Source organism: Cryptotermes secundus, unplaced genomic scaffold (assembly GCF_002891405.2).
Source record: "Cryptotermes secundus unplaced genomic scaffold, Csec_1.0 scaffold1413, whole genome shotgun sequence".
NCBI classification, from domain to species: Eukaryota; Metazoa; Arthropoda; class Insecta; order Blattodea; family Kalotermitidae; genus Cryptotermes; species Cryptotermes secundus.
Genome location: NW_019730119.1, coordinates 168,338 through 184,486, shown reverse-complemented (window position 1 = coordinate 184,486; position 16,149 = coordinate 168,338). Strand labels below are relative to the sequence as shown.

The following is a 16,149-nucleotide window of genomic DNA, read 5'->3' as shown; positions in this document are numbered from 1 at the left end:
ACAACGCGCCAGCACACAACGCGCTATCTGTGAAGAGGTATTTGGCAAAAAACAACATTCCAGTGATGGAACATCCACCGTATTCTCCGGACCTAGCACCGTGCGACTTTTTTCTCTTCCCAAAAATCAAGTCTGCGCTGAAAGGGACCAGGTTCGAGTCCGTGGATGCAGTGAAAGCAAAAGCGACGCAACTCTTGAAGAGCATAACACAAGATGACCTGCAGCACTGCTTCCAACAGTGGAAAATTCGCATGGAGCGGTGTAGGGATCGGGGAGGAGACTACATTGAAGGGGATAACATTTCGACTGTCTGATTTTTTTTTAATAAAGGGTTAGAGCATGAATCCGGTTTCTTTATTGCCACACCTTGTAGTTAAAAGCTTAGATTAGCACCATCCACCCGTATCTCCATTTCAGCAAGGAAAAGGTAAATCTAGGCACAAACAGACAAGCGTGGAAAGTCATGTAAGAAAAGGAAGACAGGAAGGGAGCAGGGATACAAATACCCCACACAACACACCACAAATCAGTGCCTCAATACACAATGAGAGGAGAAACAACGTGACAACAACACAGGTAGGAATACATAAGACAGCACTCAAATAAATATTAAGTACATACACCTTTATATAAAAATACTCATAATATAATTGCAGATCCTTAATGAACCATACAAAAAAGAAAAAAGGGGAGGAAATAATGCTGCCCAGACCTCAGAGGACAGCAAATAACAAACACCCCAATCTCCCGTTTGACAGAAGAGGCACAAAGACACAAACCTCAGCGGTTCAAGATTTTAAATATTAAGAATATTAATAATATATTAACTCAAACATCTTTTAACTTTAACAAAGTTGTATACAAAAGTTTAAGCATATGTACTGTATTATGAATTATGTAATAGTAGTTCCTTAGCATGTTGTGATTGCCTTCTGAAGATGGTCACAACTGACCGAAACATGTAAAGGCACTGTAAAAATATATACTGAGTCACACTGGATGGTGTTGTCATATTAGTTTTATAATAATTAATTAGTGTGATGGACCAGAATGAATAAATTTAAACTTATTTGCAGTTACAACTACCACTAAGACGAGTACAACAGCACAACTGACCAAAACATGTAAAGGCACTATATAAATATATACTGTCACACTGGACAGTGTTGTCATATTCATTTTGTAGTTGCAAAATAAGTGAATACAAAAAACTTTGTCTCTCAACTAAGGGAAGAATACAGATCGAGGATGTCAGAAAAGAATGCTGAGGAGAATTTTTGGATCCAAAAATGTGGAAGTGACAGGGGACTGGACAAAACTAATAAATGACTGATTACTATACTGATTAAGATTTCAACAAATACATAATGTTCTACTATCTGTCACAAGTAATGACATTACCTTGCCCAAAAAGAGGATGACGTACTGTTAACCCATTAGGAATCTGGAAGTTGCTCTGTTTTGGAAGTGTAATTTTCAGTTCTGGAATTTCAACCTTCTCCATGATAACTATCAGACCCTCAGGCTGCAACACTTCTGAAAGAAATTACATAAATGTTTAGCCTCTTTGTGCATTCAAGCCATTCCAACATTTTGGTGCTCACTTCAGTCACCATCTTTAGGATGACCCTGAGTAAGGGTTGGGCTGGTTTGTGTAGAAGGGCAAGCAGCATAGCACAGTGCTATCCACTGGAAAGAGTTCTGTGGTTAAGAAGAAAAGTTTCAAGGAAAACTGGTGAAGTCAATCTTTGCTTAGTTTCTATCCATCTTCACAGCTGAAACTGTGTTAATGTGCTATTATTTTAATGGCTTCCCTGATGACGCAAGGAGATATATCTGGATGTTATTAATGTTTCTCTTTCATTAAATTCAATGCTGTGTTGGTTCTCAGTGCAAAGTTGGGCTATAGCTGATCATCAGTTGACTAGCTCATCATCTCAAGTGAAGTATATTATAACTGTCAACTTTCATCTATTTTAATTTCAGTACTTTCTTCCAACACCTCAACACCTCATCACAGCTCAATTTCATTCACCTCTGACATAAAATACTTTCTTTTTCCTTTTTACATTCCATGAATAGGTACATAGCACATACCAAGACTATCCACAGACCACAGTTTCTACATTCAGAGCGGTAGACATGCAATACTCATTGTTTTCTTCCTTCTGAGTATAAGACATAAAGATGGATACAAAGTGGAAACTTCAGGAACAAGACACAGCACAAGGACTGATGCTAGACACTGATTCTAATAAACAATTATCTGGTGAAGACATTTCTCCATTTGACATAAGCACTGATAGTGATAAAGGAGACACTATACAGACAGACTCCACACAATGGACTGGCTGTACTCAAACTTGACCTACATCTGTAATACATGGGTTTGCAGGGGGGCCCCGAGGGTTTAAACAAAATGAGGCACCCCACATTACTAAAGATTCTACACCACTGAGTATTTTCATGTTATTTTCATTGAAATTGTGCAACTGTCGATGGAAGACACTTAATAGATATTACCAACAATACGTAGTCATGCCCCTCTGCTTGACATGACCAGCAAATGTACTTGTTTCTATTACTGTGCACAATGAGCACCAGAGGGATATACTGACAGATCAGTGGTTCATAACAGTGCAGATTTCATTGACTTTCATGGAAAAACAATCACACAAGGCGCACGCACACACATATAGATTTCTACATGGTAAAACTAGGTTCTCGTAGGTACAGGGTCTGGCAGGGAAACCTGACATTTTTAAATTGGCACTAGTTCAGGTGAAGGGGCATGTGGTAGCATAGTTAGTTGAGGCACTATGCTACAAGCCGGAAGGTTGCGGGTTTATGTCCTGATGAGGTACTTTGATTTTTTTCAATTGACCTAATCCTTCCAGCCACACTATGGCCCTGGGGTTGACAGCCTCTAACAGAAATGAGTACCAGGAATATTCTTTGGGGTAAAGGGCGGCCAGCACATAGGGCTGACAACCATGCTACCATCTATGAGCCAATTGTCTAGAAAATGTGGAAACCTCAATGTCTCATAACCCTATGGACCTCCATGGCCAGTTACAGGGATACCTTTACTTTACTAGTTCAGGTGATGGTTGTGTGGGAAGAGAGGGCTCACTGACCTTCAACAGCTGAAAATACGCCATTTCAGTAGACATGGAACAGTGGACTGCAGAACACTGTGCTTTCATCGTTAGATGTTTTTTAAAACTGGGGACTCTGTTACCCCTGATTCAATGACATTTCCATGTGTGCTTTAATGTGGATCATTACAGTAAAGTTCCCAGTAGGAACACAATTTTGTTGTGGATCACAAACTTCAGATCAACTGCCTGAACACCTGAGAATGTTGAGGTTAGGTGGGCTGTAGTGACTAGTCCCTGTCGTTCTGCAACGAAGCATGCCATTGCATTAGGCATTTCAGATCAGAGTGTGAGACAAATATTGCACCTAGATTTGCATTTTAATCCATACAAAATGATGGCTGTGCAAGAGTTGCATCAACACGACTGAGTGAACTGCATTGCTTTTGCGCAAAACATGCCTGAAATTGTGGCAGATGATGCAGCCATCGGCATGAGTGATGAGGCACACTTCCCCTTATCTGGGTGTGTTAACAAACAGAACTTCCATTATTGGTCAGAAGCAAATCCATGACAGCTTCATGAACCCTCTCTTCACTCTGAACATGTGACAGCCTGGTGCTGTGTGGGCAGCTCTGGTGTGATAGGTCCACACTTCTTTGGGGAGGGACATGCTGTGACAGTAAACTCTGGTCACTATGTTTGCATGTTGTATAATTTCTGTGCACCAGAAGTTAAATGTGGAATTAATCAACAAACCATGATGTTTCAACAACATGGGGCCACAGCTCATACTGTGACAGCTTCCATGGTAGCTGTGTGAGAAATGTTTCCTGGGCATGTCATTTCTCAGCGTGGTGATCTTCCATGGCCTGCTAGGTCACCTGACTTGAGTGTATGCAATTATTTCCTTCGGGGTTACCTCAAAGCGAAAGTATTTATCAACAGACCACGTACACTTCATGAACTGAAAGTTACGACTGAACACGAAATCATGGCAGTACCCACCCATATGGTAAGAGCACAATGAATATCTTCAAGATGAGGCTGCAAGAATGCATACAAAGAGATGGCATGATTTTCAAGACAAAATGAGCTGGCAGTTATACTCATAAAATGGCATACATTGTTATGTATTATGACAAGTAAAAGAAATAAAAACTGACTCCATTATACTAATTTAGAAATGATCAGGTTTCCCTGCCGGACCTGTACGTGTATTCTCTTGTCACATACTGGATTTATGTTACATATGCGTATTCTTCTTGTTTGCTTTCTTGTGTTGTTCTTGCTGCATCTTCCTCTACCCTGCTCATCAAGAAAAACGATCATTACACAGAACCTAGGGCCAAATAAAATAAATAAAATGTAATAAAAATTGCAATAACAATAATAATAATTAACCAGCACTGGTCTAATTTTAACTAGTTCAAATTATCTACTTTAACTTGATTAAAACCAAGGTAGCTATAAAGGATTTTAAGCCTGATGCAAGATTAAAAGATGTTCATACTGTGAAAAATGCATACCTTTTGGAATACTAGAACAAAGGTTTTTTATAATTTACAGTATCTGTTTAAATCTATAACTAAAAACCTATATAGTAAACAACAACATGATCGTCCCCTATTTGTGAACATTGGCCAACGGAGCGAGAATAACAGAGAGAGTTGAGAGTACCTGTATAAATAGTACCTGATGATGGCCAAAACATATCGTAATATAGAAACTGTATAGTCATCCAAGAATTATACATATTCTGAGACTGAAACTAAATAAAATATTCTACACACAATATGATGCTTAAATACAATATTGTGACAAAGTTCAATGTTCATAAGGCAATGTGGAGTTGTGTGTTAGTTCTTGTTTAAAGCTCACCACACAAAACTGAATTTCTTAACTGTGTCCAACATTACACCAGAAAAAGCAGAACACAAAAATGTATGTAACTACTGTAGTAATACCATTATCATTACTGCAAAAATATTTTTTTAATAAAAGTAGCTTGATGAAATATCAAGGCTAAGGGGGTGTGGACTACATGAGAAGGCTGATGAGATAAGTGGGGGATTTAAGATTCTTTACATATTTCTGCCTCATCTCGGCACTTTGTAAAACAAAAAGGTTAGAATGGTTACCTGGAGAGAACTATTAACATTTCAACATTTTTGCAACCCTCAGGAGGGATACAATAAAGCAAAACTACCCTTAAGAAGTTGATGACTCAAGTACAAATCTATTCAAAGCCTAGGAAAGCTTTTTGGACATAGATGCTGAATAAGGGTTCTATTCTTGGGGATTTTCAGTAATATCTAGTGAACAAATTGGACAGGAATGTACCAGAATGCGATTCTTGTTGATACAAAAAATTAAGAGCATTCTGGTTGATCCACACCTTTGGTTCTTGTATCCAATTTTAGAGGGATCTCATAGCTGACTTCCCAGTCCCACAGAACACAATAATAGCTAAACCATTTCTGACCCCATCAAAAGGGTGTGATGTTACATAAGATTCAAACTGTTCAGTTACATAGATATCATCTATATATACATTAACCTCATGACAAGAACTGAGCGTGAGCCAATGGGGTCCTACTGGGCGGAGTCATAAGTTTGTCTTGGTCCTGTCTCCAGATTGGTCCATCTCAGTACTGGTTTGTTACATTAGTAACCAGGCACCATGACCGATTGAGATTGAAATCCCTCATCCCTGTTGAAGTTTTTGGGGTGCAGCTTGACCTTAATGGCCTCCTTTACTAAATGGTCCACGTAGCCTATTAGTATATTCAGTATGGTGGTACTGCTGAATCTGATGTTCTGGCCCATTTCAAATCTATGTTCTGCCATTGCTGATTACCCTGACTGGTCCAGGCATGTCTCATATGCCCCTTACACCTGGTTTCAATGGTTCTGCCCATCTGCCGAACATACACTTTACTGCACTCACATGAGACACAATAAATGCCAGCGACTTTTAGGCCTAGCTTCTCCTTTATAGGTCTGTCCATATGGATGTCTTTCTCCACAGGTATGGGAATTGTCATAATGCTGTGTTTGGAGAGAAGCCTACTGATTTTGTTGCAGACAGCTGGTTGATACAGTAACATTATGTCTGAGGCCTGTTTTGAGGCAAGTGCATGCATGGCCTCATGGCTGGTGTGCTTACAGATTCACTGTCTAGCAATGGCCCTACACGCCTCAATACTTTGACTTAAGAACTAGTGCAGTGTGGAAGTTTAGAAAAGTTAACAGTTGTTTGAGGATGGACAAATAAGGCTGAGACATGTAGCAGCTGCTTGTGATTTGAATGTTATTTTAAATTAAGGAGAAAATGTGAATAGATGTGCATTAAAGATGGAAGTGAATGTGTATAAGTTACAACTACATATTATGGTATATTCCTTTTCAGCCAATGAAGGTTACATAATGTGTTACCATATTGTAAAAGTCTGATTTGATGTGCATTACATTCTGAGAATTCTTAAAAGGTCTTCTATATCAAGGACATTATGTAATTAACAAATCAAATACATAGACTATAGCCAAAGTCTATAAGTTGTTGGGGAAATAATTAGATGCAGAAAATGTAAATAAATTATTGTTCCATTCAGTTAAACACCTTTATTCATTGCTTTAAAGTGCAATGAATGAGAAGCAAAGATCCTGAAGTTATTAGCTTCTTGCAGTTGCAGTTCTACATTACATATAACAACAATTTTTAGTGGTAACACAAATCCTATAGTGCAAACAATGTTCTATGTACTTCTCCATAAGAACTGCTCAATTTTACCTCCTTCAGTTCATATGCATGCTTAAGGGTGAGTGAAGGCCATGCCATAGCTCAAGCGGTTAGTCGCTGGCTTCCCACTGCAGTGGCCCGGGTTCGATCCTGGGTCTGGTCAAGTGGGATTTGTGGTGGACATAGAGGCGCTGGGGCAAGTTTTCTCCGAGTACTTCGGTTTCCCCTGCCAATCTTCATTCCAACAAATTCTCCATCACCATAATCACCCGGGGCAGGTACAATAGGCCAATCCGTGGCTGCTGTGCTGAGTGGACCCAGTTGGACTCCACCCCCCACTAAGTGAATTAAAAAAAAAAGAGGGTGACTCAAATGCAGCTCTTGATGAGAAATAGCTACTTAGGTTGGCCTGTAATATCTGTCACAGCTACCAGGATCTAACTAATGAGTCGGCACAACCTTTTAGTTCCACAGCGTATATATTTCCTTTGATGCATGCCCATAAGAATAAACCAATGTGAGTTCAAAACAGAAGAATGTGACAGAACCCCTGTGGCCAATTTGTGTGTCCAGAAAATGGCTGTTCAACCAACTGTGCACTTTCCAATATATAGGATGTGTTCTTTCAAAGAAATAAGCCTACTGAATTCCAACTGTCAAATTATGTAATCATTCATGATTACAGCCCAAATCTTTGGTGAAATGAAGGGCACTGAGCAGCATGAGAATTCCCCACTGCCCATCGATGCAAGTTGGAGAGACTGTTTACTCAGCCCCATGTGAACGCTGTCTCATCAGTTAACAATATACAGCACAAAGAGTCAGTTCATCTACAATTTTGTGTAGAGGCCATCAACAAAATTAGAGGCAAAGATTGTTGTGCTCTGGCTGTAGTCCTTGTACAAGTAGTATATGAAAAGGATACAACCGCCCTTCATGCCCAATCTCATAAGAATATAACAATATTAGACAGACACACAGACATTCATCAGATCATTAGACTTACTTTGCCAGTGTGTGTCAACAAAAAGGTAAAGACAAATAATTTCACAACAGCATGAGACATACAAAGACAGATATACTGACCTCATAACTACATCAGATGGACAGAAAGATGGGCATAGCATTATAAGATATATGAATTCACCAATTTTACTAGAGCAAGTATGTCAAGGAAAAGATAAGGATAATCAATACCATAAAAACATAATACGAGACAAACACAATATCTAGCCCAGATTTCTAAGACACACGTGAACTCACTTGCTTTGACAGAGCATGCATATCAAGAAAAAGGCGAAGATAACCAATCCCATAACAATATGAGACTGACAAGACGATATGCACAAGCTTATAAGACATATGAACTCACTTGTTTTGACAGAGTATGTCAAGGAAAAGGATAAGCAGTCTTATGACTAACAGGGAGGAAGACATACAAAAGATTTACAACTATGTGAACTCACTTGCTTTGAAGGAGCCTTTCTTTCTGCCTGGCAGCAAGCATGGCACAGGCTTCTTCCTGTCAACATAGCATGCTGTTTCATATTTCTCTCCATCCCCGAGTTGGAGTGTGAAGTCTGACTTTCCACCAAAAACCAATTCTTCATTTTGTAAATCCTGGGGATTTATCTGAAAGAAAATGTTTTATCAGTTGGAAAGTCTGAATTGTAAAAAATAAATTACAAACAAAAACACACAGTTTGGGTAAAGGTAAGGTAAAGCTATCCCTCTAACAGACCATGAAGGCACATAGGGTTGTGAGATATTAAGGCTCCTACATTTAATAGACAATCAGCTCACAGATAGCGGTGAGGCTGTAAACCTAATGCATAGGGTGTCCTTTACCCCCAGGAAGATTCCTGGTACTCATCTCTGTCAGAGGCTGGGCCACAAGGTGGCTGGAAGAATGAGGTCAACTGAAAAATCCAAATACCTCATCGGGATTCGAACTCATGACCTTCCAGCTTGCAGCACACTGCCTAAACCAACAGACCGCTTGTTAACCTTTATCAACCATGTGCTGGACTATTATGAATGCCCACACACAGGCCCAGAGATCCCAGCAGACATAGTAGCACTATTTGCAATACAAATATTATAACTGTCAAGCTTAAATATGGCTGTCAACACTGTAGTAGTAGGATTTTTAAATCCCTACACCGAGATTGCAGAGGTTCAACATGTTCACCGTTAGCATTAACTTACACAAGTGACTAATTACCAAACAGCAATATATATAACAAAGACTAAACAACTCCATCCAGCACCCTTCAAGAAAGACCATAGGAGAAGTCACAGGGACCTACCTGGTTTATAAATTTTAACTTAAACAACAAAGTTTTAAAAACTTTAATACCAGGAAAACTGCTGTGATTGTGAAAAATTGGATTTTGTGTATACTGTATATACCAGGCATTGTCTGTGTATGCAATTTAGCACTCAGAATGCCTATTGTGATAGTAGTTTCCAAATAAGTATTGATGTTCCTTCTGAAGATGATCTGTAAGGATCGAAACATGTAAGGGTGCTAACTTTTCAAGTAGTAAAACTTAAATAGTCACACTGGACGGAGTTGTTTTGTCTTTGTAATTGTTAGTGTGACGGACCAGAATGAAACAAAGCAATATATATATCTCATTACTCACATCAGGAGAATTTATGCAATACGAGGCACAGGTATTCCCGTCAAATTAACTTTATTTAAATTATCCAAGACCACCGGATTTGATGCCCCAGAACTTTCTTTTGTGGAGCTAGGTAAAAAATCATTTAAATACATTTCTGAATAGGGTGGTTACCTCAAAGTGATTTTTCTACTTGAAGGAACAGAATACACTTGGTCGTCACCTTACGACCGACTTCCATTCTGACTAACAGGTCGTATGTCAGCCATATATTTATTAACAGTATTTTTTAACCTTTCTAATCTTTTTATCACCTTTATAATTTATTTTTAAAAACTTTTACATTTTAATCATCTTTTATTTTTCATTTTTTTTTGTGGTCATAAGTGTGGCCGGCCGTAAGTCGACGACAAAGTGTATAACAAAGAACAATCCATAAGATGCTATAAAAATATGTACTATTTAGGAATATACAAGGGAATCCCAATTTTTGGTTTCTCCACATTTAATGTTTACTTTTTGGGGTCCTGGAAAAGGCCTCACACATGCATTTAGTGGACAAGTATTAGTCTTTACATGAAGTCAATATCCTGATTTACTGTTTTCACTAAACTTCGGAGCCACCATTTGCCCATCTCTGGTTTATGCATGCTGTTTGGTCAAGGTTTGCTTCTGCATTGGCTGGTTGGGTAGCGAACGATACATGTGGATGAAGAAAGTCGTCTTCTGGGTTTAGGCACCGTGTATTCTTCGTTTTGGCCAAAACGAAGAATACACGGTGCCTAAACCCAGAAGACGACTTTCTTCATAGTCATCGCTGTGAAAACCTCAAAATTTAGATACATGTGGATGTTCACTGACTTTTAGCAACTTGCAGGAAGGGGCCATGTCATGCTGCATATACTACAAACTCTTCAAAGCTGTGTTAAAATATGTATGCCATGTATTGCCTGCAGTACAAGTCTACAAATCTGTTTAACATCAGTCTATTTACCTCTAACTGCATAAGAATATATCTCATACTTATGTATGCATGTGTGTAATTTCTGTGCATTGTTCAGCAACTATTAAAACTGAATTAGTGATTGTGAATACAATGAAGAAGCTAACAATAAGTGACAAATAGAATATGACTGGTGAAGCAGAAGCCCATCTGAATGTTTCAGGCACTGAAATGGCAAACCACCTTGGGCTTCCTCCATCTATGTTGAGCAAAATCATGGTTTCAGAAGAGAAAAACGAAGATGTATAATTTAAGTGTGGTGTAAGGGCCTAGAATAGAAAGAATATGAAGCTAGGAGCTTATCATGAATTGGAAAATATTCTGCTGACATGGTTCCAACAGATGTGTTCAGAAAATGTTCCTATTAATGGACCTACCATTTAGAAGGAAAATGAAATTCAACTTTGCCTTGATGCAGACAATGGCTTCTCAGGTTCACATTGAGGCATGATGTGGGATATAGAGTGGTGTGAGTGGAGAAAGTGGGAATGTTGGAAGACATTAGGACTGCAGATGAAACTCACTATTTTATTCTCTGATGCCAGACAAGAGTCTTAATATAAGAGAAGAAGACTGCCAGGTGAAAAGAAATTGTGAGACAGAATGATGTCTGAAAGTACTGATGTGCTGCAATGCCAAGGTAACAGAGAAGCTGGCACCACTTTAGACTGAAAAGTCTGTGACACCTAGGTATTTAAAAAACATATCCACTATCCAATGCAAGTACACTGGAGGCATGACAGCTCAGCCAGTATAGAAACAGGCTACAGGTTGGATGGCCTGGGTTCAATTCTCAGCAACGCAAGAATTTTCTCTTCTCCACAAGCCAGCCTAGACTCCTAACCAATGGGTACTAGGGGTTCTTTCCCTGGGATAAAGTGGAAGGAGTGTGAAGCAGACCACTCAACTCCATCTAGAACTGAGGTGAAGAATGGTGGAGCTATAACCTCCACTCCCCCAAATATCTTCATGGCCTTATGCTTGACAAATTAAGCACAGGGACAACTTTACACATGCAAGTACACAAATAATTCTAATGCATGGATGACAACAAATATTTTTCTCAATTTTCTTCGTCAATTTGATGCCAGGATGGGATCATCAAACAGAAAAGTTCTGCTCTTTGTTAAGTACCCTGCCCACTCACCAGACAGAACTTTTTAAAGAAACGTAGGGGATGTATATCTCCCTGCAAATTGTATGTGTAGACTCTACTGCCTTGATCTGTGTGTGATACACTGTCTGAAGGAGGTCAGTATTTCAGAAAGCTATTACTGCCAATGAGAGGAAGAGAGAACTCAAGACTTAATGTTGTTCAGGCTACAGACATAATGGTGGCCACCAGGAATGCAGTAAGTTTGGCAGTAACTATTAACTGCTTTACAAAGGCAGGGTTCACTACAACATACATGCCCACAGAAGATGAAGATGAGGATGACTGGAGGAAACCATTTTCCAAGATTGGTTACTCTGACTTTGTCATTTGTGATGATTATGTTCTCACATCAAGACTCAGCACTGAAGACATGTGTGATGCTGCAGAAAGACATGAAAAACAAAGATGCGGAAACACATCTGTGCCTACATTTTGAGAGGAAGCTGCTTGACAACATTAGTGTTGTATCAAAATATACTGTGATGAGATAATCCATTGCTAGACAACTGAGTGTTAAAACATGTTTCACGACAATGAACAGGCTTGGGGGAATCAAAGCCTCGCTCCAAAATTGAGGCATGTTTTTTGGCAACGGCTGAAACAGAGAAGAGAGGAAGTGTATGACATGATGACATCTATGAGGGCTGTGTGACAGTTATAAAAGGCAGTGGATTCATGAGAGACAGACATCAATCAAGGCAGTTCCATAGCTGAAGTGTTAACCAAATAAAATTTGTTACCAAGCAATGATTAGTAAGCAGACGTTGAAGACTTTATTTTATGTGTTATAGTTATAGTAATCTTTAGGGTGTTGTAATTATCTGTAATTACAACTTGTGAGTGTCCAATAGATCTATTCATTTACTCTAGAACCCGTTATTATCAGTCACACAAACACTTCATATGTGATAATACTATGCCAGCCTGATTTGACTTCTTGAGACAAAAAGGGAGTAGCTGTTCATTCAAGAGACATGCTCAACAAAGTAAAAGCCTCTCTCGGATTACTGCCCCCCACCCCCCGAAAGAAAAATACACACACTATATAGTCAAGGTATGTTCATAAGTATGCATTTTGCTTTTTGCAGTTGTGCTTCATATTGTCCTCACTACAATCACAGGAAAAACTTACCTTTCATAAAATTTTGTTCTTTCCAGCTTCAACTACATAATGAGGACATGTTTGCACTTGCTCACAGGATTTATTCTCTTTCTTTTATACATTCCCCGCCTCTACCTCTTAGATTTCTTCAGTTCGGTTATATTTATGTCAATCTGTGAGGTTATTTTAATTAGAAGTTTCCCTTCTGTTTTTATTTATTTTTTAATTATTTTGTAAAGTATATTTCTTCATTCTTTTTAAGATTAAGGCAGATATTTGATGGGAACACTAAATTGCAACTTTCTGTTCAAATTTCAACTTTCTTGATTTAAAGCATAAAAATCCCATCCCCCAGGGTCAACCTTCAATGTAGGTAATTTTCTGGTATTCTTGAATATTACTGGATGGTCCAGAATTGAAGACAAATTGAAGCTCTGCCTGTAATGCACAGTGTACTTTCTAGACAGTGCTTCTGTGAATAACAATTATACATTATGGGTTGGCCCAATTTGAGGAGTGTGGATGCTCAGCTTAAGAGCTAGCTGACAACAAAAATGACTAGAGATAGCACATAAAAAGCCAACAATATACATTCTACTTGTACAACAGAACTCTTGGCAAGAAATGGCAGATGACTAGCTTATCATGCACATTAGTTATGATATCATGAATGTTCCCTAGTATACCAAGCTTTCTGATTTCTCTTCTAGTGGAAACCAGACCAAGCCACGACATCCTCCATTCACATTCTTCCTCACTCATAGAGGGTTAAACAAGTCATCTTAATCACCTAGAATTTGAAGTTCTCACAGCTGTGGCTATGAAGTGTACTCTGACAGCCAGCCCCCCGCCTCCCAGTGCAAAAAAAAATTCTCTATTTTCGAAATTCATATATAGTTCTAACACTCTGTATCAAGACTGCAGTTCAACAAATTCTATTTAAATTACTATAAACCGAAATACAGTACACATAGCCATGTACTTACAGAAATTGGACACTGTATCATCCAAATTTCCTCCTCTTCTGTAAGATTCTCAAGTTCTGATGCACCTCCTATTGTAACTAGACTGTATTCTTCATTGCTCAATAGGGATGACGTCTGTTACACATTGAATGAAAAGATACATACAAATTATCATCACAAAAATTAGAGATACTGGAAGATCTTCAACACACAATATTTATAATTTACATACATATTCAGTTTTCATATCATTTACAGAATATCTTCACTGCAAACATAATGAATACAGATACCTGAATGCATAGTCATACTCTCCTGCTGATGAAGCCTATGTACATAAATATGAATACATGCTTTACTATTCAATAATGAAAATGTGTAAATCACAACACCTCTGGATGACCCTATAAGGGTCAAAAATTGTAGTGAAACATAAGTTAATAAATTATAGTTGTGCTGACGGTGGAATTTGTTTTATTAGTTGTACTCACGGAACAGGATGCAAAAAAAAAATATATATATATAGTAACTGGAACAAATACAGTTTGCAGTCTGTTCTACATTAGGAACACTCAGCTCATGTAGCAATGTTGTCATTATATCTAACAGAAAACTTGTATTACAGACAAAGCACTGGCTATGATAAAACACTTTATGGAAGGATATTTGGGATTATATTTCATTCAGCCATTTTTTGCTGTTTTTCAATTAATATAACTGTGACAATTTCCCATGCTTTGGTGTAACATGAAATGGATATATGCATTTGGCAGAAAGCCTTGGTCACTACCAGCATGTGCAACAATTCATGTTTTGAAGAAAGCAGTCTTCTGGGATTTGGCACAATCCCAGAAGACTGCTTTCTTCATAGTCACTGCCGTGAAAGCCTCAAATCTTACATAATTCATGTTTTCCCCAACACAGGAGCTACAAAACCATGCATTGTATAATTGCTTGTATCAACTGCTGTTGTGTAGATCATGAATGCACTGTCATGTGTATGAGTGACTACAGACAGGGTTTGGATTTACTGACCACTTACAGATCATAACTACAAGTAAGAGAAAAAAAAAAAAAAAAAAAAAAAAAAAAAAAAAAAAAAAAAAAAAAAAAAAAAAAAAAAAAAAAAAAAAAAAAAAAAAAAAAAAAAAAAAAAAAAAAAAAAAAAAAAAAAAAAAAAAAAAAAAAAAAAAAAAAAAAAAAAAAAAAAAAAAAAAAAAAAAAAAAAAAAAAAAAAAAAAAAAAAAAAAAAAAAAAAAAAAAAAAAAAAAAAAAAAAAAAAAAAAAAAAAAAAAAAAAAAAAAAAAAAAAAAAAAAAAAAAAAAAAAAAAAAAAAAAAAAAAAAAAAAAAAAAAAAAAAAAAAAAAAAAAAAAAAAAAAAAAAAAAAAAAAAAAAAAAAAAAAAAAAAAAAAAAAAAAAAAAAAAAAAAAAAAAAAAAAAAAAAAAAAAAAAAAAAAAAAAAAAAAAAAAAAAAAAAAAAAAAAAAAAAAAAAAAAAAAAAAAAAAAAAAAAAAAAAAAAAAAAAAAAAAAAAAAAAAAAAAAAAAAAAAAAAAAAAAAAAAAAAAAAAAAAAAAAAAAAAAAAAAAAAAAAAAAAAAAAAAAAAAAAAAAAAAAAAAAAAAAAAAAAAAAAAAAAAAAAAAAAAAAAAAAAAAAAAAAAAAAAAAAAAAAAAAAAAAAAAAAAAAAAAAAAAAAAAAAAAAAAAAAAAAAAAAAAAAAAAAAAAAAAAAAAAAAAAAAAAAAAAAAAAAAAAAAAAAAAAAAAAAAAAAAAAAAAAAAAAAAAAAAAAAAAAAAAAAAAAAAAAAAAAAAAAAAAAAAAAAAAAAAAAAAAAAAAAAAAAAAAAAAAAAAAAAAAAAAAAAAAAAAAAAAAAAAAAAAAAAAAAAAAAAAAAAAAAAAAAAAAAAAAAAAAAAAAAAAAAAAAAAAAAAAAAAAAACACAACAACAACAACAACAACAACAACAACAACAACAACTCCGTGGCCTGTAGTCTTCACGTGAACTATACTGACCAAGTGGCCACCGCTTGTCTGCGAAGTCCATATATCCATACAAGTAACAAACCTAGGATGTGGAAATGGTCCCTTTGAAAATAGATACAGTAAAACTTGGTTATAGCAACATCGGTTTCTGCGACACCTTGTCTATAGCGTCAAATATTCAATGGTACGAACTAATTCCTCATAAAGCAACTGTTTTCATACCTTGCTTAGTACGACATGCACAAATGCATCAACCTCATATGTAACGTCATTTTCATTCCTGAATTTCTCTGATATCGTGGGAAAGTTCGATGTGTCTGCCCACCCTCACTTTCTCTACTTGCTGAAGTGACTGTCCTGGAAGAATACGACCGCGGGCTGCAAGAGGAGCGTGGGTTTTATGCGAAAACAAGGGTGTGGGGTGGGACTGCGTGAATAGTGCAAGAGGACGCGGCAGGTTGTTAACTGCATTC

General features: G+C 36.6%; 1 protein-coding gene across 2 annotated transcripts in view; it reads right to left on the bottom strand.

Moving 5' to 3' along the window:
• The window catches only part of LOC111866307, a 25,987-nt gene that overhangs the window by 5,328 nt on the left and 4,510 nt on the right, over window positions 1-16,149 (bottom strand). For both annotated transcript variants that reach the window (XM_023855133.2, XM_023855134.1), the window contains 3 exons: window positions 13,715-13,828; window positions 8,307-8,472; window positions 1,402-1,536 (listed from right to left, as the gene is read on the bottom strand). In XM_023855133.2, coding sequence (XP_023710901.1) covers window positions 1,402-1,536; window positions 8,307-8,472; window positions 13,715-13,828 — 415 coding nt within the window. The remainder of the gene's footprint in view (window positions 1-1,401; window positions 1,537-8,306; window positions 8,473-13,714; window positions 13,829-16,149) is intronic.